The sequence below is a fragment of the Tiliqua scincoides genome, chromosome 3 (assembly GCF_035046505.1).
Source record: "Tiliqua scincoides isolate rTilSci1 chromosome 3, rTilSci1.hap2, whole genome shotgun sequence".
In the NCBI taxonomy this organism is placed as follows: Eukaryota; Metazoa; Chordata; class Lepidosauria; order Squamata; family Scincidae; genus Tiliqua; species Tiliqua scincoides.
The window spans coordinates 97,227,163-97,252,924 of record NC_089823.1 but is presented as its reverse complement, the minus strand read 5'-3'; the positions used below and the strand labels follow the sequence as shown (position 1 = coordinate 97,252,924).

At 46.6% G+C, this 25,762-nt stretch overlaps 2 protein-coding genes across 4 annotated transcripts in view; one reads left to right on the top strand and one right to left on the bottom strand.

Moving 5' to 3' along the window:
• Window positions 1-18,165, bottom strand: part of CARS2 (cysteinyl-tRNA synthetase 2, mitochondrial) — a 50,234-nt gene extending 32,069 nt beyond the window's left edge. The window contains exons 1-6 of one of the 2 annotated variants that reach the window (XM_066618968.1): window positions 18,145-18,165; window positions 9,281-9,331; window positions 7,378-7,495; window positions 5,759-5,830; window positions 4,513-4,618; window positions 1,223-1,306 (exon numbers count right to left, since the gene is read on the bottom strand). In XM_066618968.1, the coding sequence (XP_066475065.1) occupies window positions 1,223-1,306; window positions 4,513-4,618; window positions 5,759-5,830; window positions 7,378-7,461 (346 nt within the window). In that variant the 5' untranslated portion in view covers window positions 7,462-7,495; window positions 9,281-9,331; window positions 18,145-18,165. Of the gene's footprint in view, window positions 1-1,222; window positions 1,307-4,512; window positions 4,619-5,758; window positions 5,831-7,377; window positions 7,496-9,280; window positions 9,332-10,566; window positions 10,981-18,144 lie in introns of those variants that run through there. The other variant, XM_066618967.1, reaches the window with a different exon arrangement.
• A 1,569-nt stretch (window positions 18,166-19,734) lies between these two features.
• Window positions 19,735-25,488, top strand: ING1 (inhibitor of growth family member 1). Of its 2 annotated transcripts, none has more exons than XM_066620282.1 (2): window positions 19,735-20,364; window positions 23,647-25,488. In XM_066620282.1, the coding sequence occupies exons 1-2, from the start codon at window positions 20,223-20,225 to the stop codon at window positions 24,348-24,350; spliced, it is 846 nt and encodes a 281-aa protein (XP_066476379.1). In that variant the 5' UTR covers window positions 19,735-20,222; the 3' UTR covers window positions 24,351-25,488. The 2 variants fall into 2 exon arrangements, with proteins under 2 accessions (XP_066476379.1, XP_066476380.1); XM_066620283.1 differs by lacking the exon at window positions 19,735-20,364 and adding an exon at window positions 23,204-23,301.
• The last annotated feature ends 274 nt before the right edge of the window (window positions 25,489-25,762 follow it).

Sequence of the window (25,762 nt, the reverse complement as noted above, 5' to 3'; positions counted from 1 at the left end):
AAAAAATGCATACTATGAACACCTCAATGAATTACTACTCACAATGCCATCTTCCCTTTGTGCGCACACATACTTTTTAATGCAGTTCTAGAGCTGGTCATTGCAAAATCCAGTGGTTGCAAGTTTCCAACAGCACAGTAGCATACTACGTAAAAAATATTTTCACTAATTCCTTGTATATCAAGAGTACTTTCATTGGCAAGGATTTCCTGAGCCTCTACCACAGCCCTCATTGCTTTATCTAACTTCTAAACCAAAAATCCAAACCATTTTAGCCTGCTGCTTGAAGGCACTGCAAAAACCTTCACTGTTTTCAGCACCCTTATTCTTCAGGGTCATTGTGGAAGGATCTATTTTGATTTCCCAACTAAAGTATTAGATAGATTATCACGGGCTCTTCAGTTCTAAGAATCATGAGTTATTTTAAAAACTGCTTCAGAACATAATGTTAAAAAATAATAGTTATGAAACAGCAGCAGCTACGTGAAAAGAACATTGTCTACTAAACTGTAAATTTAATAGATTTTGGAAATAACAGACCATTTGTGATGTCAGCAGAGAGCCATTAAACCTTACATTAGCAGCACCAAGGGAAATCTGTAAGGTACCTAAATGTTGGAAGGTGTTGCGGCCAGGCTCACCTTCTTCCCAGGACTTTCCTGGCACTGCCATTCTCCCTTGTGCCCTCAAGCAGGACACTCTAGGAATAGAGACAGCCTACAGTAGCTTCAGGAACATCTCCATTGCTAGAGTGCACTGCTCAAGGGCGAAAAGGAGAGCAGAAGCACTGAGGGAGTCCTGAAAGGTAGATAACCCTGCTCCCGAGCCTCCCTCCCAACACTTAACTACGTAAGAAAACAGTGCTGGCATTGCTGCTCCTTCCTCTACCAGGGCACTCTAGGGATGGAGACATTCCTCAAGTCCTGGACCACCTTGGTGGGGAGTAGAGCCAAGCAGCAACACTAAGGGTGCTTTCTAAGGTATGGATTTAATGAACTAATGGGGAAGAAGCGGTACCCAAACTGAATGGACTTTCAATATTAACAGACACCCCTTCCCCTCCATTAAACCAAGGGCTCACTGTATCAAATCTGTATCAAATCTGTATCAAATCTCAACACATCAAATCTGCCTAGTAAACTTTGCATTTTAAACACACAGGCAATGTACTAAGCAAGAACATTCAAACTGGAACAAAAGTCAATACATTGTTTCAACTCACCCACTTCTTCTTGGGCATCAGGATAAATATTTGTCAGTTTTCCATACCTGTCTCCCCTAGAACGGACATCAAAATAAACATTACCTGTTGGAAACAAACAGTATGTCTTATTATAAAGATGGAAGATGCTTGGTTTGCTGATGGGCAGCCCAATCCTAACTAGCTCCACACGTAACGATGCATTGCCGCTAAGATGGCTTCGGCTGTATCCCGCCCGGGGGAGTTCATGTTGAGGCCTCCTTGGAATAAGGGAACATTTATTCCCTTGTCCTGGGATATGCCCCAGCACCTGCCTCTGGTCAACTGTGACTTGTGTCAGCTCGATAGCCAGCACAAGTCCAAATTGAACCATGCAGGCATATCAGGTTTGGGAAGTTAGGATTCAAGCAACTGCCAAACATGCCCCCTTCCCAGGCCCTATCTGCCAATCCCAACCCATTTCCTCCCCATTCCATTCATCTCCCCACCTCAATCCACTCCCTCCCAGACTCCCTTCTGACCTCTGTGCAGCCTTACCTGCTCCAGCAAGAAGGCCTAGTCCATCCTCACACAGATCTGGCTGCTTACCATTTTTATGCTGGCAGAATACACATTTCACCAGCATAATGCACCCATAAGATTGGGCCATAAGAGTACAAGCCATACATTCTTCTATGCTTATGCACTTAGTCCAGCCAGCACACCTTTGTGTTGGCAACCTTCAGTCTCGAGAGACTATGGTATCGCGCTCTGAATGGTGGTTCTGGAACAGCGTCTACTGTGGCTGAAAAGGCCGATTTGGGAGTGACAATCCCTTCCACACTGGCAGCAAGTACAGTCTGTCCCTGGTCTGTCTCCCTGGCTATGAGCCTTCCTTCTTTGCCTCTTTGCCTCAGTCTGTTGGGCAAGTGTCTCTTCAAACTGGGAAAGGCCATGCTGCCCAGCCTGCCTCCAAGCGGGCCACTCAGAGGCCAGAGTTTCCCACCTGCTGAGGTCCACTCCTAAGGCCTTCAGATCCCTCTTGCAGATGTCCTTGTATCGCAGCTGTAGGGCTCTTTCCTTGCACGAGTTCTCCATAGATCCTTTGGGATCCAGCCATCATCCATTCTCACGACATGACCGAGCCAATGCAGGCTTCTCTGTTTCAGCAGTGAATACATGCTAGGGATTCCAGCTCGTTCCAGGACTGTGTTGTTTGGAACTTTGTCCTGCCAGGTGATGCCGAGGATGCGTCGGAGGCAGCGCATGTGGAATGCGTTCAGTTTCCTCTCCTGTTGTGAGCGAAGAGTCCATGACTCGCTGCAGTACAGAAGTGTACTCAGGACGCAAGCTCTGTAGACCTGGATCTTGGTATGTTCCGTCAGCTTCTTGTTGGACCAGACTCTCTTTGTGAGTCTGGAAAACGTGGTAGCTGCTTTACCGATGCGTTTGTTGAGCTTGGTATCGAGAGAGTGTCGGAGATCACTGAGCCAAGGTACACAAAGTCATGGACAACCTCCAGTTCATGCGCAGAGATTGTAATGCAGGGAGGTAAGCCCACATCCTGAACCATGACCTGTGTTTTCTTAAGCTAGCACACCAAAGGTACCACAAAGCATCCTGTGCCATGTCAATCTGGCATTGACCACACAAAATAAAGAGGCTACATGCTGCAACTTCTGCTGAGATGGGTCAAATTCTTCCCCAGCTCTTGGTGAGGAGATGTAATCCTGAAGCACCTCCTCTCACCCACAACCAGCATCAACCAACAGCAACCATGGCAGAGGGGACTGATTGCATGGTTCCAGGACAAGTGTTCATGCCACGGGCATGACATAAGATACTGTAGATACTCGCCTATAAGTCAAAAACTTATGCCTAAAAAGAAAATTTGTACATGGGCCAATATAGGAAATAAAGACGAAGCTTATGGGAGTTTCTGAGAAGCTTCAGGGAAGCTTAGCAGCTGTCTGGTGAAGTGGGGGCAGAACTGGGCTGAGAAGCAAGACACAGGGGTGGAGGAAAAGAGAAATTTTACTAGTAATTATGGTATTCAGAGGCAGCCATTTTAGCTTCTTGTCCAAACAGGAAGAGAGTGAAGGCACTTATGGGAATTCTAGTGTGTATGAGGATTACAGCTATGGAAGTACAACACTTACCCCTAACAAAGCTTCCTCACAACTCCACAAGCACCTTCAATCCCCTTTCAGTTTAGAGAAGAAGGTAAAATGCCTCTTCTTTTTCCTTTTTGCTGCTGCTTCAGAACAGTTCCTGGTACGTCATTTTCAAAAAATTTCACACACCCCTCAGTTTAGGGGTCTGGTTTTTAAAACACCAAGATGTAACTCTTATTTCCATTTGAACAAAGTCCCAGACTACAATTCAGTGCACTATTACATAAGAATAACACCCATGGAAAGCAATGGGTCTACTTCTGAATAAATAGGGTTGTTGCTATGTGTAGTTGCACTTCCTCATACTCATTCCTTGTTGCTGGTCTCTCTGCTGTGAATCGAATTGCACACACCCAGTTATGTGTTATAAGTTGTATGTTACATGTAGAGCCTCTGGCTTAACACACCAGGCACCTTAAAGAAGGATTTGATGCATGGTTCTACTGGTATGTTGTTTACATTGCAATTACTCTGATAGTGTTTATAAAAAGGTTGTGAAGACCAGAATTTAAAAGTTAATGAATAAAAATGTATCTTATGATTTTTTACTAAATGTTTAATAAATTAGAGACTGTACAGTTCTTAGGCAACAATTACTGGTAGGTTATTTTTCAAGATCTGGCCTCAGGTAAAAGCAGACAAAACTATAGTCACACACACACTCCCAAGTTAAAACCCAGATTTATCTGAGGGTCATATAAAATTCCATGATTATTTTTTTTTTGCTCAAAGCCTGCCCACGACTAATCTGTGAGATTGACTTATGGGTGGGTGCCTGTGGTGGGTCATGTTAGGGCTACAGGATTTGCTGATCATACGTGTAAATATGCACTGTGGACAAAAATCAGATGCTTTTTCTTCAGTTCTGACTTGGAACAAGATAGATCTAGAAAGGTGGGAAATCGATGCTAAACATAATCCCACATTTATCCAAACTCTGGAACCCTGTGTCTTTTTCTATCTATTGTTTGTTAAACCAGGATATCAAGGCAGGAGAAACTGCTGGCTGGAGCCTTAAGCTCTGATCAGATTTCAGACATGAACTAGCAGTTTGGAAACAAACTAGTTTGGACTACTAGAATAGCAAAATGTTAATCTTTCAAACACACAAATGTCATACACACGTTAACTGCCAATTGTATAATTTAGAAGACTTACCTTTGGAGGTGGCATAGCCATGTCCACTAGCAACTATCTGCTGTATAAAAGAAATGATCTGAGGAATATTTTCAGTCACTCTCATATAGATTGTAGGAGGAAGAACCTTAGTTAAAAGAAAGCCATAGGTTTGGATTAACATATTGAGCAGACCATTGACAGCGTACTTCAATGATAGCAGAGAAACAGAATTATATCTCATAAAAAGGACTAAGCTTGAAAACTGTTGCTTTTTCAAGGCTGTAGCCTTTGGCACACTTACTTGTCAGTAAGTCTTACTGGACATTGTGGAACACACCAATATGCAAAAAAATAGGACTGAAGTTATGCTTCCCAAAGTACACTTACTTAGAAGGAAATCTCATTGAAATCAGTAGGATTTAATTCTGAGTAAACATCGAAACATTTGGACTCCAGCAGCCCAATCCTGATGGGCTCACACAGGCCCATTGCTGGCGTGCACTGTCACAAATGTGCCATAAGGCACACCTGTGACAGTTCACACAAGCCCAGAGCTAGCCCAGCGTGAGCACACACTGGGCAGGCACCAGTCAGAGGTCAGCAAGAGGTCATCCAGTGCTCCTTGTGAGCACTGGGTGGCAAAGAGGTGAATGGGGGCATGGGAGGAGGCATTCCAGGGTGGGGTGCAGGGGAAAGGTGGGGCAGGCAGATGGAGTAGGATGGGAGGGGGCGAGATTGGTGTAGTTCAGCCGGATCCATAGCCCCGCATTGGGCCTCCCAGCCCGAAACAGGGCTGTTTTACTCTGTGCCAGCACAGAGCTGGCACAGAGTTGAGTAGCCCCATTGTGGGGCTTCTTACCTTACCCGGGGGAAGGAGACAAATGTCATCTTCCCCCGAGGAGACAACGGGAGCCACCGGTGGCTGCCCAGCATCCATAGGATGCAGCTGCAGCCATTTTGGCACCACTGCAGCCTTGGGTGCCAGACAGCTCAAGATTGGACTGCAAGTCTCTGGTCTTCACATACAATGCTGAAGATGAACCCTTGGAATATTCTACCATTTTAACCCATTTCAAAATATTTCAAAAGGTAAAGGTTAGTGTTTTATGAGCACTTACAGATTTTGTTTCATAAGAAGATAAAATGAAACTCTTTTGGCATAAGAAACTGCAAGGGAACCATCATCCAAAATCACTAGAGACTGAAAGTAATTTAAAGATTAAACCACCCCCTGCTAACTGGGCTGACCCATAGGCCTCAATCAAATCAGGTAAAATATTTACACCTTTAACGCAGCCATGTCTTGCTTAAAGTCTTCTTCATAAAAGCGGGCAAGAGTCACTGGCGATACAGCCATCTGTAAGACAGACACACATTGAATGGCTTTCATACAATTTTAAAACATATTTAGAATACCACAGTATTATCCCCATTAGCTAAGTATTAAAGGGAGGCAAACTACAAAGCCTGCAGGATTGAGATACATTGTGCTTGTACCCATGAAAAGACATGAAATCAACCTCCATCTACATTTAACATGAAAATCAAATACCCCCATTAAAAATATAAATAACTTTACTAAGGGCACAATTCTAACCCACTTTCCAGTACTGACATAAGGGCAATGCAGTTCCAAGGTAAGGGAACAAACATTCTCTTAGCATGAGGAGGCCTCCATGAGTGCCACCCAACTGCGGGATGCAGCACACACTCCATTTGCACAGCTATGCCAGTTCTGGAAAGTTGGTTAGGATTTGGGCCTAAATGACATAAAGAAGACATGAGAGATGAAAGCCCTCCTGAGTTATTGTAACAATTACAAAGATTTCCTTGTAATCACAGAACTTCACCAAGACACTTAACACAATTATTATCATTTTTTTAAAAAAGAACTAGCAGTTCAGCTGAAGTACTGTATGAGGGCAAGCTGAAATGTGGGGGGGGGGGCATCTCTCACATTTTGACAATAGGGAAAGGTTTCAAAGGCAAGCATGTTCATCCATTCAGAGTGAGAAAGAACTGCCCTCATTCTGAATGTCTACATATATCAGTAAGCCTATTCAGAGTAAGGGTCATTGCACATTCAAATCTGGCAATGTGATACCATCACAGTGCCTGCTTCCCCCACCCCCACCCCAGCTTGGGATCACTTCAGGAAAGAACTGTTTGGTGTATGTGTTTTAACGAGTCAAAGCTACAGAAACAGGTGGAGAACACTGCAGGTGAAAAGGTAAGGGTGGACAGGAGAGGCAGAAACATTTCTTTCCAAAAAAATCTCACACATAATCTCACACATTATACATCAACAGCTGAATTTCAATGTTTCATTAACTCTTGGTATATAACAATTGGACAGTTTAATGTTACTTCTGTATTTTACAAAATCATCTCTGAAGAGAAAAAATCAGAATAATTTATTTGGCTATGCTGATAGAACCAGCTTGATTGATATCCAGCTAACAGACAGGTAAACAGATTAGGATTTTATGGTACAGATGGCTACTAGATCGGGTTGTGTCAAACACTGGAGGAACAGGAGCATGTTCTGAAGCAGATTTCAAATTCTGGTTAAACAAGAATTCTGACTGAGCTTAACTACTGCTACCACTGCAGCATGTATAATGTTTAGCTGAGGCAGAAGAGGGAAATTTGCTTTGAAGAGGAAAGGGCTGGTAGAGTGATTGTGCAAGAAGAGGTTCCTATCTATAAAGAAATTAGTAAAGGAGACAAAAGTTAAAGAACTCAAGAATACTAGACCTCCTCTGCTGGTCAAACAAGAACAGTTTTATTGCTGCATAGATGGTAGCATGAACGCTATAATAAAGCAGCACCCTCATTGCAAAATCAATTGAATTACAAAAACTGAACAAAATTTAAAAATTAAAATGGAAACTATCCACTTACCTCACTGGCTCTTTTAATTATTTTATCATCAATGTCTGTGATTCCCATCACCATGACTACTTCTTTTCCAAATATCTTTGTCATTATTCTTCGAATAATATCAAATCTAACATAGGAACTGGAAAAAAACCCAAAACAGAAAGAATGAATAAGAGAGAGTGTGTGCATTTGTTACAGTAAACCAGAAATTTAAAACATAACATTTAAAAACTCTGCAAATCTCAACTATTTCGAAGTTTAGTACTCAGCGGAAGAAGCCTGGCCTGGCACTGCTGGCCATGTGCAAGGCGGGACTGAGCGTATCTTGCTCTAGCCTTGAATATAGTGACTTATGGACTTCCAACTCACCCCATGTAACCCCCTGGAATGGACCTACATACCAGACTTGAATGCTCTGTGTTTGTGACTGACAATGCTCTCTCACTGTATGTAGCTGTGTCCTGGGATCTTATATTTGCTATCCAGTTGTTTTTCTGTTCATGAAACTGAAACATTTTCTAATAAAAAGTTAATCTGTAACCAGAGTATAGTGACACAACAAAGATTGCCTTGTGGGACCTAAAGATTTATTATGGGATATGTGTTGGAAGAATCGAGCCCACTTTGTTACACACAAATACTGTGGACTGTTAAAGGCAAACCACAACTAAACTGTGTTTTAATATCCTGGTTTATAAAAGCATGGTTAGAAAAAGCCATAGGTCCCCAAGTCTGGATGCAATAGGGAGCAGTGGTTAGTTCAAAAGTAAAAGACGCTTTCAATCTTGGGCCAGCTTGTTCAGAATAATGTAAATAAGCACTTCTCAACCTGTGGCATTCATACCATTGATGGTACTTGAGGTGGTGTCCAGCAGTACAGACAGGACCCCAAGACCCCTGCCACCTGGCAACGAGACTAGCAATAATGAACAAGCAACGGCAGGAGGATCTGCAGGCAGAGTTCCACCATGCACTTTTTTGTGTGCTTGAAAAAGTCCTCCCATTTGCCCTGAGTATCTTATCAGTCTGTGTTGCATTGCTTCTGGCCTCCCAATCTGGAAGTAACAGGTAATGATCATCACCAGTTACCTCTGGTGGTACCTGCAACAGGTGGACCATGTAAAGTGGTACAGTGGGGGACAAATGCCGAGAAACACTGATCTAAACCTGCCATTGTCAACCGTTTTTTGGCTACAGCCCCTTAGGAACTTTTCTCAGGTTCCAAGACCACCCTATCAAACAAGGATACATTATGAACAGATAAACATAAAGTCCCCTTCCCACAGTTTTCAATCTGTGGCCCCCTTCAAATGTGCCAGAGCTTCCCGGGGGACCATAATGGCTCCCATTAAGAATTACTGACAACAGTCAAGATTTGGATGACTGTCTGAAATAGGACCACTGTCTCCCAGCCCATCAAGGTTGTTGTGTGGAGGACACAATGCTCTGCCCTCCCTGGAAAACAAGAAGTATACAAATGTAATAAATCATCATGTACCAATGCCACCCTTCATGGAGTAAGAAAACATGTACTTATTTCACTCTCCAAGCATTAGTGAGTGTCACAAATGACTGTGAAATTGGATGGCTTAACACTAAGGGGTAGCCTTATGTTGGAATAATTTTTTATTATTTGGGTAGTCTCAACAGACTTTTGGGTCTTGGGAAATATTTTTCTCCACATCAAATTCACAGTTTCTCCATCTTCTGTACCATGACCCCCTTGTGTACATTTATTTACTTTTGAGTCTGTTGGTGGTTGACAGGTTGCACATCGCATACTCTGGACTTGGAAAAGCATAGTTTGAATAGTACAGGCTAACAGCCAACATACTCTTAACTAGAGACAATATCAAGGCTCATTGGCTGGAAAGAAAGGTCAGTAAAAATAATGACAATTAAAACACAAAACAGAACCACTCACCAGGCATGCCCGAGGTGTGCGTGGTCATACACAGTAGGGCCACAGCTATACCTGTGAACAAAATTAAGGCCTACTGAGAAAATCACACAGTGATTCAAAATTTTACTTGCAAAGGGCAGTTCAACCACCTGACAGACAGCAAGATGAGCAGAGTTAAATAGATATGTCAACTTGCTACAGGCGCTTCCAGAGCAAGTCATTTGCAAAAGGTGTTGGGTCACTGATCTCACTTATCTACCGTTCAAAACAGTAGGATAGTAGATTCACACCAGACAAATGTCCACGGCAGAGAATGCTGGGGCTAGGCTCATAGCTTACGCAGGTCTACTTGATCTCCGAACTCAGAAGCCTTTTCAGGCCTAGCCACAAAAAAGGATTTTTCAAAATGAATGCCTTGATACGTAAGCAGTAATGGTCTCGATCTGACCTTTACTTGGTCAATATGGCATATCCTCTCACTGCTACTCCCAGATCAATAGTCTGGCTTCCTTGCTTAAAGCTTCCAGCCATTCTGCCTTGCTTCAAGAGGTGCTGGACACCTTCATCTCTTCACCACCTTCACTACAGGGCTAGCAGCACAGAGACTGAGGGCCCAACCCCATCCAATGTTCCAGTGCTGGTGCAGCCATGCCAACAGGGTTCATGCTGCATCCTGTGGCGGAGGAGCAGTCATGGAGGCCTCCTCAAGATAAGGGAATATTTGCTTCCTTACCTCAGGGCTGCATTGCTGCTGCATCAGCACTGGAAAGTTGGCTAGGATGGGACCCTAAGGTCCAAAGCCAACTTTCTAGTAAGCCCCACTGAACTAAATGGGGACTTACTTGCAAGTAATGAGGCTGCACACAAGCTTTGGCTGTTAATCTTTTGGTTTTTAATCCTGGGTTGGCCCTATACAGGGTTGCTGGCAGAGTCCCTGTGCTTTCATGAGCTGTCAGAAAGTCAACAGGTGATGTTTTCCCCCTGTACTGCATCACCATGGGGGTGGGGGGGAGGTTACACCTGTTGATTGCACCCTTGCCACACAGTTGTTAAAGGCATAGGAGCCCCTACAGTCAAAAAGGACATGCCAACCCTAGGACTCAGAGCCTAATCCTATGCCTGGCTACTCAGAAGTAAGTCCCATTAGAGTCAATGAGGCTTACTCCCAAGAAAGTGTGGATAGGATCGTAGACTCAGAGCCCAATCCTATGCATGCCTACTCAGAAGTAAGTCCCATTGGAGTCCATGGGACTTACTCCCAGGAAAGTGTGGACAGGATTGCAGCCTCAAAGGACTATGCATTCTACCAAGTCACCACGTCCGCGTTCCCCAAGATGAGCGGCTCTTTGCTCCTGCTGAGGCTGTTGTAGGTCTGGATGCCCGTGTCCCGGCCCTGGGGCCGCATCCACTTCGTCCCCAGTTCTGCTGCTGCTGCTGCCTGAGACCTACTTCTCCGGGAAGCCTGGCCGAAAGGTCGCCCGGCCCCAGCAGCGAGAGGAGCTCCGCCGCTTGCAAACGCCAGCCTCCCGCAGCGCCCGCTCAGACCCAGCCACGGCATCAGGGAGGCGGCGGCGGGGAGTCCGGCAGCAGAACCACCCCGGGGAGGCAGCGCAACGCGCAGCATGTTGCGGGGCTGCTGGGCCAGCCAGCCAGCCAAGGCGCCGCTTTCCCCGATGGCTTCTGCGGAATCAGCTGCTCGCGACGCGCCGCTGCAGCGCCCGCCTGGCCAGGACGCAGGAAAGGGAGAGCCCCGGCTGCTCCTCCTCTCGCAATGGGGGCGGCGCGGTGCTGGGAGCCCAGACGCTAGCAGGGAGAGCTGCACAGCCGTCGCCGCCTGTACCAACACTCGCCGCCGCCTGTGCGGCTGCAGGGCAGAGGGTAGCTACAGCCAGGCAGCGGCGGCGGCAGCAGCAGGAAAGGGAGGAGCTTTCGGGGCTTCTTGCCTGGCTGGTAAAAGAAGGCAGGCGCAGGAGGGAGTGGGCATTCGGGGCTTCCCGCGCCGGCCAAAGGGTGCCTGGGCTGCAGTCTTTCTCCATCCCATTGACCTTGCAGAACGAAGTCCAGCCTTCCCGGTAAATTGCAAGCTTCGGGCCCCGTGGAGCCGCTGCGAAGCCGAAGCACTGCGGCTTCAGCAAGCATGAAAAGGGCTTTAGATGCTTCCCTCTCCTAAGAGCTACGAGCCCTGTCGGCTCGCGTCGGCTTCAGAGCCACACCGGTCTCACAGCCCAATCCTAGGCAGGTCTACTCGGAAGCAAGCCCCATTGTCTTCAGTGGGGTTTACTCTCATGAAAGGGTGCATGGGATTGCAGTCTAAGAGCCCAATCCTAAACTTGTCTACTCAGAAGCAAGCCCCATTGTCTTCAGTGGGGTTTACTCTCATGAAAGGGTGCATGGGTTTGCAGTCTAAGAGTCCAGATAAGTGTGGATAGGATTGTAGCCTCCTCAGGCCTGCTACAAGTAACACACTTGAAATATGTTTTAAAATTGAATGGAAATGGCTCAAAGCTAGTAGCAAATGGCCCTTAAGCTGGTGCTGCTTTTTTGATCCTAGAGAAGGAGATCCTCCTCTGTAAAATAACCTATACAGAACATAGAATATGGGGGGTACCACCTTTATCTCATGCAAGACCTCTCTGTAGGAGAGATCTTTTAAATACTTATTCTGTAGATCAGGGGTGTCCAAAGTTTTTGGCAGGAGGGCCACATCAGCTCTCTGACATTGTGTAGGGGGCCTGGGGGTGGGAATTATTTTGCATTTAAAATTTGAATAAATTTACAAAACTTTACATAAATGAATATATTAAAGATGAATTTATATGAGTGACTGAAGGTCTTGCAATAGCTCAAGGCCTATAAAAAGGCCTTGCACAAAGTAAGGCTGGCCTTTCCTTTGCTGCCGCTATTGCATCACAGATGTGAAACAGCAAACAGTGGAAGAAGCCCTCATCCCACAGCTCACGCGAGAGGTCAAACAGTCGGCCCTCACGCTAAGAGCAGTTGCATCAGGCCAGTGTGGGCTACAACAAATCTCCAGAGGACCAGAGGTTCATTGGAGACTGGGGGGGTCCCTGAAGGCTGCATTGAGAGGCCTCGAGGGCTGTAAGTGGGGGTGTGCGCACCCCTGCTGTAGGTGGATCTGAACTGACTTTCTTTTGTTTTGGCACAATTAAGGGCCCAATCCTATCCAACTTTACAGCATTGGTGCTGCCATCCCAAGGAAAGGGAACAAATGTTCCCTTACCTTGAGGAGGCCTCTCCACCACAGGATGCAGTGCATGCCCCTCTGGCACAGTGCCCCTCTGGCACTGGAACATTGGATAGGATTGGGTCCTAAGGCAGCAGTACTAAACACACCTACTAGGGAGTGAGGGCCCAATCTTATCCAGCTTTCCAGCACCAGTGTAGCTGCAGTGCAGCCCTGAGGTAAGGGAACAAATATTCCCATACCTTGAGGAGGCCTCTATCTGCCTCCCCACCACAGGATGTAGTGTGCACCCCATTGGCACAGCTGCACAGGCACTGGAAAACTGGATAGGATTTAGCTGTAAGGCTGCAGTATTAAAATCCTTACTGAAGAGTAAGTTCCATTACATGCCTAAGAATCAGTTATGATTAGTAATGCTCATCTAGACCTCAAAAATCCCTTTGTCCTAGCAGTGACTGGTTGTGTGTTAAATCTGAAAAAAGCTCCCACAGGTATTCTTGGTAACAATTCCACAACATTGGATTTTACTTCCCCCTTCCTCCCTTGCACCAAAATCTGCATCTTCCAAAAGCATGTACAGTACTTGTATTAAATGGGGGTGGGGGCACAGACCATTTAGCAAAAGTTAAGCATGTTTTGCCTTACTGGATTCAACACGAAGCTAAATTCACACACCTACATTTTAAAGTACTTTATCCATTCCAGAATATTCGTTTGTTAACATGCATTACTGTTGTTGGTTATTATGCATTTCTTACATTAAATGCCAACACAGTCCCTCCACCTAGGACTGAAGAACACACTTCAGATGCTGGGCCATGCTGCACAGGTATCCTAGCCTGCCCTGCCATTATTTCCTTCAGGGTACTGCCCTCCTCACCAATGACACTGACGTGATTGGAGGAAAGCCATATTCTTTTTTAAAATCTTAAGTATTTCTATGTGCAGTATCACTAGTGTGTCTTTTAGAAGCAAATGCAGCAACAAGAGCAGCTGGGGAAAGAAGAGAACGTACAGTGAAGGAAACTTGCATCTTTGTGACTAAGGTTGCAATCCTGTGCATGCTTTCCTGGGAGTAAGCCCCATTGAACACAATGGGATTTACTTCTAAGTAAACATACCTAGACTTGTGCTGTAAGTCATTGTCCACTTGCACACTGTTTGGTTCCCTTCCAAACAGAGAACAGAAGTTAAAATTTGAAAAAAGTATTCCCAAATGTACAGCATCCTGGAAATTGGAAGCAAAGAACATTCCTGTTCACAGAAAATGCATAAAAGTTCTTTTAAATCCAACTTTTTGCATGGCAGTTGATCAATTTAAAAATGGATACCAGTGCATTTACAAGTGTATGTCTATCACATGACATCAACATGGACAAGAGACTCATAAGAACTGTAAAGTAGTATATGGGAAATCTTCCCTTGAAACCTAAGTTTGTGCTTAATTCTCCTATTAAATTGAATGGATCCTAATAGAGCTTAATTTGGTGTAGATTTTACTCTAAGTAGGCCTTTGGGTGTTGGGGATGAGTATATTTTCAATCACATGTATTTCAAAAACATGTTATATATTTGTACCATTATAAGCCACCTGTTTTGTATTAACAGCAAATCTGAAATGTATTTATTGATCTGATCTTCAGTTTATTGATCTGATCTTTGGTCTGTCTTTTTAATTCCATCAGTATAGTTCACATTCTGTTTTTACAGGATTGGTTTGGCTGAAACAGTAGCACAAGATATTCTCAAATGTATGGTGTGAGGCCCAAATCCTAACCCAGCACTGACACAGCTGTGCCAGTGGAACATGTGCTTCATTCTGCATTTGTGTGGCAGTCAGAGAGACCTCCTCAAAGTAAAGGAATGTTTGTCCTTTACCTGAGGGCTGCATTGCCCTTATCTTGGTGCTGATAAGTTGGTTAGGATTGTGCCCTTAGTGTTTGAATGTGTTACTTGTGGGCAAAAGGTAGAAGAGAGCCATTGTGCTCTTGCCAATGAAGGCATTATATTTGAATTACAGACCTGGGTAATGAGCCCATGAGCCAGGATGGTGTAGTAGTGGTTTGAGAATTGGACTTACACCTGGAAGATCTGGATTCATAATTCCTGCTCAGCCACAAAGCTTTCTGGGTGACTTTGGGCCAGTCACTATCTCTCAGCCTCACCCACCTCACAGGGTTGTTGTGAGGACGAAAGAAGGAACCATGTACTCTCTGAGCTCCTTGGAGAAAGTGTGGTAGAAAAATGTGAAAAATAAAAAAATGCAAATATTTCTTTTCATGTAATGTGTGACGACATCAGTTTTATAAATTCTGAGATTTAACTTTTGTCTAATTCAACAGCAATATTTCAGTTGCACTAAAATAGAGTTGATTTAAGTTTCTATCAATAGATCTAATCAGATCTATTGCATTGACATTTATCTATTGACATTGATCTATTGCATCTTTTGCATTGACAAAAGTCAACCCAATCTGGGAAAGGCTTCCCTGTCCCAGATAATATTGTGCCCTCCATAAGTGCTTAGCATGGTACAAGACCAACAACAGTTATGCTCTGCCCCATACAAGAATTAGCTCTCACTGGACTCCAAAAGTCTGCAGGCATTGTTTAGGGCAGTGTTTCTCAAACTGTGGGTTGGGACCCAGTTTCTGGTGGGTCTAGCAGAGCTCCATTGACTCTAATGGGACTTACTTCTGAGTTAGGCATGCATAGGATTGGGCTGAAAGCCCTTCAAGCCTTGAGGCTGTTCATTAAAGCTGCCTTATTATGACAAATGCATCAGGGTTTTTTTCAAATAAAGAAATAAAATGTTACGTTTTAAATAAATAAAATACATTTATTAAATAAATAAAAACATTTCTTTCTAGATCATTTTTTTAAGCCTTGTAAAGCTAGGTGGGACATGATAGTGTGCCATTTTAAAAAGTGGGTCCCAGTGCTAAAAAGTTTGAGAACCACTAGTTTAGGGAATCCTCTTTCACTTTCTGCCACACATTACTATTTAAAAGATGGGGGGGGAGAGAGAGAGAGAGAAGGAGGTGAATAAGTAAAAAGTGCAGTCCCCAGGATTTAGACAACAAAAAGAGGGAGGGAGATTTGTTTTTCTGACTAGACAAGTGGGCTTCCAAGTTTTGGGGCTGAAAATAAACAGCTGCAACCACCATTGTAATGTGGTCTGAAAAATGAAGAAGGGAGAAGGAAGCATTACTGGTAACTAATGAAAAGGCTGACACAACAAAGCTTTTTGAAAAGCTCCTCCCCTTCTGTCATTATTGAGATCTATATTTTGATCATGGCTTCAGCAGCAGAGCAAATCTAAATGATGGGAAAACCAGGCAATTAGTTTGATTCTAGAGCGAGTTGGGGGGAAGCTGGAAGGGGGTTCCTGGGCTGGAACGGGAGGAAACCTCACATGGTTAAGGAGCTAAAGGAAGCCCTCTACTATCTCCCCACCACGAAGTGAGTGCAGCCCAATCCTCTGTGTGTCTACTCAGAAGTAAGTGCCACTAAGTTCAATGGGGCTGACTCCCAGGAAAGTGTGGATATGATTGCAGCCTAAGGGTCCAATCCTATCCATTTTTCCAGTGCTGGTGCAGTTGTGCCAGTGGGGTGTGCACTGCATCTTGTGGAGGGGTAGTCACTGGGACCTTAAGGTATGGGAACATGTGTTCCCTTTCCATGGGGCTGCAATGTGGCTACACTGGAGCTGGAAAGTTGGATAGGATTGGGCCCTAAATCGCTTAGCCCAGGTCCCAGGGTGTCCCACGGGGCAAATCCAGCTCTTTCATTGAAAGTGTGACATGGAGGAAGAAAGGATGGAATAAAGGAAGCTCCTGTCTGGAAAAGATTTCCCTCTCTGATTGTGTTATAGAGTTGTTCTCATGGGGGGGGGGGGGTGTTGATCTTGTGTATGTTTTGTTTAACCTACTCATCTGAAAAGAAGAGATTCTTTAAGAAAAACTCCCCCCATCCCTGTTGTGATGTTTCCAGATTCCAAATTCCAAGTCTTACTTCAGATCATTAATCCTGCAGCTGGAGGAACCCATGTGTCTTTTCCCTGTGCACAGTCCCAGCAAAGATTCTGCTGTCTCCCTCTTTGGCGATGAAAGGGTAGCTACTGTTGCCCCATTTTTATTCCTCCTCGTCTCCTCCAGTGGGATGGCTTTTGCCATTCCTTGCCTTCTGGATGGTGCCTGCTGCATAGTCGCTGCCTCTCCAAAAATGGGCAGCAGTTTACCATCATCCCCGTAATGCAGACTGCAGTTGAAATCAGTGAGATCCTTGAGTGTCCTTGTTGTTTTGTTTTTTTAAACTTAGAAAATCCAAAGGAGGCGCTTCCATTTCATGTGCCTTTAAGGGTTGCTGCAAAACTAGAAAAGTTCTCCTTTGCTTTCTTTTATCGTCCTGATGGCTCAGAGCCCAAGCCTATGCATGTCTACTTAGAAGTAAGCTGCATTAGAGTTAGTGGGGCTTAGTCCTAGGTAAGTGGGGATAGGACTGCAGCCTCATTTCGAAACAGCTCACAGCAAGCAAATATTCTTTAGGGCGCAATCCTAATCCCTTATGTCATTGCTTTCCAGCACTGGCATATCGGTGGCCAATGGGACATGTGCTGCATCCTGCAGTTGGGTGTCACTCACGGAGGCCTCCTCAAAGTCAGGGAATGTTTGTTCCCTTACCTCAGAGCTGCATTGCCCTTAAGTCAGTGCTGGAAAGCACTGACATAAGGGGTTAGGATTGCACCCTTAAAATGCTAATTTGACCCTAGCAACCATTCCAGGGAAGGAGATTGCATCAGCAACAGAACAAACTGCTGTGTTCAAAACCATGCAATTGTGTTTCAGGGTTGTTGCAACATATGGTTGCTGCTTCCCCCCCCCCCTTGGAAAATCAAGCTGAGGTTGCAATCCTATTCTTCAGTCTGAGGTTGCAATTCTCTTCATTTTCCTGAGAGTAAGCTCCATTGACTATAATGAAACTTACTTCTGAGTAGGCATGCTCTGGGGTGGCTTGGGCTTTCAGGAGACTTTAAAGATATTTGCTATATTACCCTACAACTAGAGTCCCCCTCCATTCTGATCTGCAGCTTCTTCAGCCAGGCAGCTCATGCATCCTCCCCACCTCTTCCAGCACACATTTTCTCAGTGTTTCCTGGATACACTCTTTGTCCCCGCACGTAGTTTCCTTTACCACCCATCTCCATACAGCCCACAGATGTACATGTTTGGCCCCTGTTGTTGAAATGCAGAAATGGCTTCAATTTGTCATCATCACAGGTCTGCTTTAAAAACACTGTTATGTAGGGATGTTTATCTCAGCATCATACTAGGAGATGGAAGAAGCCTATTTGACTGTCTTAACAAATTTACAGCCCAATCCTATGCATGTCCCTCAGAAGTAAGTCCCATTAGTATCAATGAGGCCTATTCCCAGGAAAGTGTGGATAGGATTGGACTGTAAGGCTGCAAACCTAACTCCACTTTCTTGAGAGTAAGTCCTATTGAACAAAATAGAACTTCTGAGTAGAGCTGGTTAAGATTGTGCCCTAACACACAGATACAAAGAGAAACCAAGTAGTAGCCCTCTTCCAGGAGCTGGAAAGTAACCTTCCTCTGCCCCCCTTCCCCTCCTTTTGCTTTCTGCAGCTGAGTGTGCTTTGATTTTCAGATCAGCCAACCTTAAAAGTACAGGGGGCTACCCCATCTCCAACTGCAATGGCCACAACCCAGGCGCATGCGCCGCCTGCACACGAGGCTGTCGGGAGATGTAGTTCGTTTGTTCTTTTCGCCTCACATCCTCCATTTTCTTCGCGCGCACGGATCAGATGTGCGCATGCCCAGATCCCTTCCGGCTCCATTATTGACAAGCCTGCAGTTGGGTAACAAAGCAGAGGGCTGGAGCACAAGCTGCAGGGTGATTGGGCAATAGAGCTGTCATTCCCAGATTACAATTATTGATGCGGCTGTTGCTCTGGTGGTTAGTTTCAAGGAGGGAAGGAGAAATGCCTTCCCCTTTAAGCGAGAGACGTCCTGCAAACGAGACTGCTGGCAGGGCACATAGGAGAATGCAATGGGCTGTTTGCATAGGGAGTTTTCCTTGCAGTTTACTCAAAGCTTACAAATCAGAGCTGGCTGCTGCTGAAGCAGACAGGGTGGAAGGAGAGGGAGTCTTTGGCCACCTGCCTCAACCTGGGAATCCTCAAAGTTTATACCGCTTCCCCCCACACAAGTGCAAAGAGCATCAGTGTTTGAGCCCAATCCTATGCATGTCTACTCAGAAGCAAGTCCTGGGGCTTACTCCCAGGTAAGTGTGGATAGGACTGCAGCCTTACAGCACAGTTCTATGCATGTCTACCCAAAAGGAAGTGTCACTGCACTCAGTGGGACTTACTCCCAGGAGAGTGCATAGGATGGCAACCTTACAGCACAAGCCTATGCATATCTTACTCAGAAGTGTCACTGCACTCAATGGATTTTACTCCCAGGAAAGCGTGCATAGGGTTGCAGGCTTACTCCTAGGTAAGTGGATAGGACTGCAGCCTTACACCACTACCCTATGCATGCCTGCTCAGAAGTGTCACTGCACTCAATGGGATTTACTCCCAGGAAAGCGTGCATAGCATTACAGCCTTAGTCCTGCCCAGAGCCTCCTGATTCAGGAGTCATAGCCCACAAACTTCACACACCGCTTCTCTCCATTTAGACAGACCCATTCAGTGGGTTTCAGCCAGGGCTCAACTTCCCTCTGCATCTCGAACTGCACTATCTTATGCCTGCCTGCTCAAAAGTAAGCCTCACTGAATTGAGTGGGGCTTACTCCCAGGAAACTATGTCTAAGACTGCAGCCCCAATGAGTCAACATGGATATCGTTTACCTCCTCCTTTATGCACGCACGAAGGAGTAGCAGCCGTAAGCACTATTTGGCTTCCAATGCAAAAGCATCCAATCCGCCTGCAGTAGAAACGTTCAGCTCTGCGCGCACACAACACAACACCATTCCCCTTGCAGCTCAGCAGCAAGCTCTGAAGCGCTCCCCCCCTCCCACTGCAGTCTCTCACTTCCTTCTCTGCGAGTAGGGAGTGCGGGAAAGGAAAGGAGGGGAGTATAATGACTATATGCATAGGGGCACACCGAGCGCTCTCCGCTGCTGTTCGGGGAACGGGGAGGGGGAGTGGGTTGTAGAGCGTATGGGAGTGCTGCGCACGCGTACTAGGCGGCGAGGCTGAATGTTTCCCAAGTGTTTGAAACTGGTACAGTATTTGGGTTCTCCACGTTGGATCAAGTACGGGGTATGGAGAAGGCTGCGTTGGTAGCACCGGCGGAAGAGGAGTAGCTGCGTACGCGGAGTAAAGCTTCTCCTGCAGGCATTGGAACCCAGAGGATCCGGCTTTTTAGGACCTTCCTCTCGCTCCCTCCCCTCTGTTGTGTGCACACACACACACACCTCTCTCTGATTGTTGCTACCACCTCCTTGGTGAGTTGCCTACGACAGCCATTCAATCAGCTGCTGCTGCTGCTCTAGGGCTGTAGGGACTCGCGGCTTGTGTGTGCCTGGCTGGCTGCCTTTCTGCTCTCAGAAGAAGAAAAGACTCCGATGTAGCTTTGGTCCTTTCTGCGGAGATCGGAGGAGCAGGAGAGGAAAAGCTCCTAGCACTCAACCTCTGCCATTGGGACTGCTGCGCTGGGAAGGAAAACTCTCGCCCACTGGGGGGTGAGACCGGAGGAGAGGAGCCAGGCACAAGATTTTCCGGCCGGATGAAAATGTTGAACCCCGCCAACGGAGAGCCGCTTCATCTAGCCAACTACGTGGAGGATTACCTGGACTCCATCGAGTCTCTGCCCTTCGATCTGCAGAGAAACGTCTCCCTGATGAGAGAGATTGACGCCAAATACCAAGGTAAGAACAGCCCGAGCCTGTGCCTGTCTACTCGGGAGTAAGGCCCATTCTGGTCAGTGGGGCTTCCTCCCAGGAAAGTGTGCCTACTATTGCGCCGAGTGCTTTCTCCTTTATGTGCTGGTGTGTAGTAGGAGAAGCGAACATGGGGCTGCCGTTTCTGCAGGGCTGATCTCTGTCTGTCTGTCCGTCTGTCCCTCCATCCCAAAGAAGGTGGTAGTAGCTTATATATATATTCTGGTGAGAAGTCAAGTAGAAAGCAAGGGGGGGAGAGAGAGAAGGAAGGAAGATGAAAAGGGTGCTGCTGCTGCTCTGCAGCGCTGAGCTGCCTTTCCTTGGGGTGGAACAAAAGGTCTTCTTTGGGGGGCTTCTTTTACAAAGCAAGGACTTGGCTTTCTAAGGTGTAAAGAATGCTGGACAAAAAGGCGGCAGCAGCAGCTGGGGCGAGGAAGAGGCAGGGAATCGGGAGGCTTGGGGCACTGAGGAGGCTGCCCCCCCTCTCTCTGTGGGTTGGGAGAGAATGTTTTCTGGGGACAGTAGAGGGGTGAAAAGAAAGAAGGGGACGAGCGACCACAGCCCAACATTGAGGAATGCCTAGTATTCGCAATGGCTGTAGTAGGAGAGGGTGCTAGTGAGAGGGAGGGAGGGAGGGTGGATTGGATTGAGTGGAAGGGGGGTGGGCAGGGCTTGTTGCCTTCGTTCCCTCTTCTTTTTTTCAATGGGGCTTGCCTTTAAAACAAGAATGTATGAAGGGGGGGATGGAAAGGGTGGGGGGCAGATTATATAAATGCTGTGCGGGCTGGGGAGGTGCAGCCTTCCTCCTCCTCCTCCTCAGAGAAACTCGTCCAGTATTTAGTAGCTCTCGCAGAGGGCAGCTGTGTCTCTCTCGAACTCTGCAGCGAGGGAAATGGTGGTCTTAGCTGAGTGGGGAGCCTTGAAAGGTCCTTTGTCACTTGGTGCCAGGGGAGGTGGGTGGAGGGAGAGAAGAGTGCCACGGCTGGTGGTGGCAGAGGTGACACAGGGGTGGCTGCCCCTTCCACGTCCAACTCCCCCTCGCCTCTGGAGGAAGTGGGTGGAGGAGACCGGCAGGCTACTGCTGCGTTGAGGCGGCGGTGGTGTGGAGGGGGAGCAGCGAGTACCCACAGAAGACCTGTCGCAGGGTGAGGAGTTCTAATGCACGGCAGCAGAGACAAGCACCAACTTGAGGGGACGACTGTCTCATGGGGAGTGGAGCTGCGAGGAGGAGGAGAGGGCGCTGTTAAAGGACAAGGGCGGGCATTTCAACCCCTTGCAAGCAGTCCGTTGCCCTAGAGGGAGGCGCCTCTACGCCGGAGCTCTAGAAAAAAGGAGCGAAGTGCCGTCACAGCCCCTTTTATAGTTCGCCGTCATTATCCTGTTGTTCTCGCCCCGCCCCCGGCTTCTGTGATTGGCTGACGCTTCCTTCATGGAACAACCGTGGCCCCGCCCCATTAGCCCCCTCGGTTCTCGACGGAGCCCGGTCTTTTAATGACGCTGACGAAACCCAGCGCGGAGGGGGAGGGGGGATAGAGTGGAGGAGGAGGCGGAGTGCTTGCTCCCACTCTCCGAACCGCCCCCCTCCGCTTCTCAGTCGTTGATTGGCTCTCCGAGTAGCAGGAAGCATTCCGACTTCACTGTGACAGACGCGTTGATGTGGAAGAATTGGGGCTGTCGTCGCCCCGCCCACCCCCTCCCGGGACCGAATTGGAACGTGAATGTCGAAGGAGGCGGTGATTAGTTTGGGGCTTTCCCTTCTGATTGGCTGGAAAAGCTCTTTAGGAAGAGGGCGGGCCTATCAGGCCTCTGGTTCTGTATTCGTCCAGAGGGCGGGCTCTGACTGCAGTAGCCGGATGCTGATTGGCTTGATGCGCGGATTCTGGTCCTCGCCGAATGTTCACAGTTGAAGACAGACAGGGAGGGGGGAACCCCTACACAGTTCAACGCGGCCACTTCCCTTCTAAGAACAATGGGCTTGGAAGATGGTGGCAGTGGGAAGGGCGCCTGCTGCATTCATGCTCACAGAGTGCCCGTCCCTTTACTTCGCCTGATGGCCGCTTCAAGCAGTCTTGCAGTTCCATTGTTCAGTGATGGCTCTGAGCCACCAGGAACGTGGCCGCAGCAGAACAATGAAGGGGGAGAAGCTTCCTGAGGAGGAGGAGGAGGCGTCTCCAGGCTGGTTCTGGAGGGGGTACTCTGCAGAGTGACGTGCAACAGCCTCTCAGTGCCTGAAGGCGCACGGGCATGGAGGGGCGGGGCCAGGAGAGGCTGCTGCCAGTTCCGGCCCCCCCCCCGCGCCTCAGTCAGAAGCCTCTGAGGGGGGCGGAGGAAGGAGAAGGGGCGCGCGCGCAGGAGCGGGAAAGAATGTGGACGGCCCCGCCCCCTCAGAGGATTCTGACTGAGGCGAGAGGGAGGGCAGAGTGGGTAGCAAACACTCCTGGCCCCGCCCTCTCAGGATTCTGAGGCGCCGGGGGCGGTGCTAGTAGCAGCCTTTCCTGGCCCCGCCTCCTCCGAGGCTTCTGACTGAGGCAGGGGGCGGAGCTTGTAGCAGACTCTCCTGGCTCCGCCCGCCCGACCGCGACAGTTAAGGAGAGCAGAACTGGGGGCGGGGCCTTTCGCTCGGGCTGAGGGAGGGCACTACGATATGACTAAATGGGGTGGGCGTGGCCTGTGGGCAGAAGTCTCCCCTTGACCCCTCTCCCGCCATCTCTAGTCTCTCCTCATTGGAATCCTAGGAAGCACCTGCCTGCCTTGCACGCTTCCTGCCCTGTCAGGGACTGTCAGTTGCACTACTGTGGTCAACGTTCTGTCAGCTGGTGGGGGGAGGGGGTGGCTTCTTGCTGACCGTTTTTGGCGGTTGGCTTGTTTTCAGTTCAGAAGAAGACCTCATCAACCAGGAGAGTTTTAGGCCTACACACCGTAAAGGTATTCCACACACATGAGGTGCCAGGCTTTGGTACTCATGAGTAGTCCAGGGGCGTGTGGCGGGTGGGGAGGCAGGTGAGGCACAGCCTCCCCACCGGGGTCCTTCGAAAAGCACCATGGATGCCGTGGGAGGCATCCAAGCACCACAACCCACACGCGGAGCCTTCCCCCCCTTCCAAGTAGCCATGCTTAGAATCTCAATGACATTTAGAAAGTTTTTCCTGTTTTTGTCTCTTGGCCAATTTTTTTTTAATAAAGCTTAAGTGCCTTGGCATATCAGTGCATAAGTGCAATAAGTGCACTAGCATTTAAAGCTAATGATATAATCTTATCCTTTTTTCACAGAGATCTTAAAGGAGCTGGATGATTATTATGAAAAATTCAAGCGAGAAACTGATTCAGTACAAAAAAGAAGACAGTTGCACTGCATACAGAGAGCACTGATCAGGAGTCAGGAACTAGGAGATGAAAAGATCCAGATTGTCAGCCAAATGGTAGAACTTGTTGAGAACAGAACAAGGCAAGTTGACAGTCATGTAGAACTGTTTGAAACCTGCCCAGAGACTAATGACACCAGTGGGAACAGTGGCAAAACTAACCAAGATAAGTCAAAGAATGAGACAATCACTCAGGCCGAGAAGCCCAACAATAAACGGTCAAGGCGGCAAAGAAATAATGAGAATCGTGAGAATGCTTCTAATAATCATGATCACGATGAGATCATCTCAGGAACTCCAAAGGAGAAGAAAGCAAAAACTTCCAAGAAAAAGAAGCGGTCCAAGGCCAAAGCAGAGAGGGAAGCTTCCCCAGCAGACCTCCCGATTGATCCCAATGAACCAACTTACTGTCTGTGTAATCAAGTCTCCTATGGAGAAATGATTGGCTGTGATAATGATGAGTGCCCAATTGAATGGTTTCACTTCTCATGTGTGGGACTCAATCATAAACCAAAGGGCAAGTGGTACTGTCCCAAATGTAGAGGAGAAAATGAGAAAACAATGGACAAGGCACTGGAGAAAACTAAAAAAGAAAGGGCCTACAACAGGTAGTTTCTAAATCCAAGGAGAATAAAGCCGTGAAAACATATATTTATTCTCTGTGTCACCTTTTGTTGAGGTGCCAGAATTGTAAAATGTATATTTTTTAAAGGAAGATACTGTATAAATCAAACCATTCTTGTCATAAAGATGGCAATAGAAGAAATGCTTGTTTTTTCCTTTGATACAGCTGTTAACAAGGAAACGGACTGCGGGCAAAAACATATAACAAAGTAATAAGAGTTAACACATTATGTTCAGGTTGATCATATGAAAAGCATTTTTTTTTCACAAATTGGTAAGACTCTGCCCACTAAACTGTAGTTAGTAAACATGTAGCATTCCAGTTTTCTTTATAGAGGGATGCTGTTTATCTTTCCATAACATTGTTCTATAGACTATTTGAATACAGCAGCAGTACATTGCAAACTTATCCTAAACACAATGTCAACAAACCAACAAAGAGTGAAGCACATTTAAGCCTATTCATTTCAGGTGGCTTAAACTTCCTTAACTCTAAACTGGATTATGACTACTGACTTGAAAGGTAGTTCCATTCATTTCAATCCTACTTACTTCTAAGGAAATAGTTTAGGATTTCAGCCTTACACCCCTTTCTGAACACATTAGTGAGAGTTAAGACTCTTTACTTGTAGTGGGCCTTACTTCTAAGGGCTGTGTTTAGGATCGGGGTGCTAGTTTCTTCTGATGATGATCAATGCAATAGCAAAGAAGTTACAATATGGCTCCTGTTCACAAGTCGGTCTTGCAGCTCAGTTACAAAATGTTTAACTACAGTTACAAGTTTATTTTTAAAAATGCAAATGGTTAAATTTTACACAACATATTTTATATACTGGCCAAGTACCACAAGGGCCTTTTAAAAATGATTTAGTATATTTTGTATTTAACCAGGAAGTGGTTTAGTAATGAAACTTAACATAAATCAAAGCTTTATACTGTCACAGATAATAGTGTAGCAGTCTTTACTTTGTATAAGTTGTAAAAAATGTACATTTTCAAGTGGAGTTGCACCTAACTGTATTATAATTGGAAATGCATCCACATGCCATGATGTAGCCAATATGCATTTCCTTCTGTATGTATGAAAATTGTACAGCTGTGATATTACAGAATAAATTAAACCAGTTGGATAATCTTGGTCATGCATCTATTATGCTGAACATTCATTCATATACATGTGAATAACTATTGATGTGACGGTGTTTGGAGTGACATTTGGCAGCGTTATCACACCTGTATCATGTGCAAGGTGTATGAGAAAAGTCCATCCCATTATGCTGCTGTGGAAACATTGGTAGTAAATAATAGCCCATTCCTATCCCTGGTGCCTCCACTGGGTGCAGTGGTGCCACTGGAAGTCTCGGGGGAAGGAACTTTTGTCTTCTTCCTGTGGGGAAAGT

What these genes read in the sequence shown, in the direction of transcription:
- ING1 (XM_066620282.1), top strand. Translation starts at nt 20,223, where the DNA reads ATGAAAATGTTGAACCCCGCCAACGGAGAGCCGCTTCATCTAGCCAAC. An exon ending in GATTGACGCCAAATACCAAG is followed by an intron (nt 20,365 to 23,646) that starts GTAAGAACAGCC and finishes CTTTTTTCACAG; the next exon opens with AGATCTTAAAGGAGCTGGAT.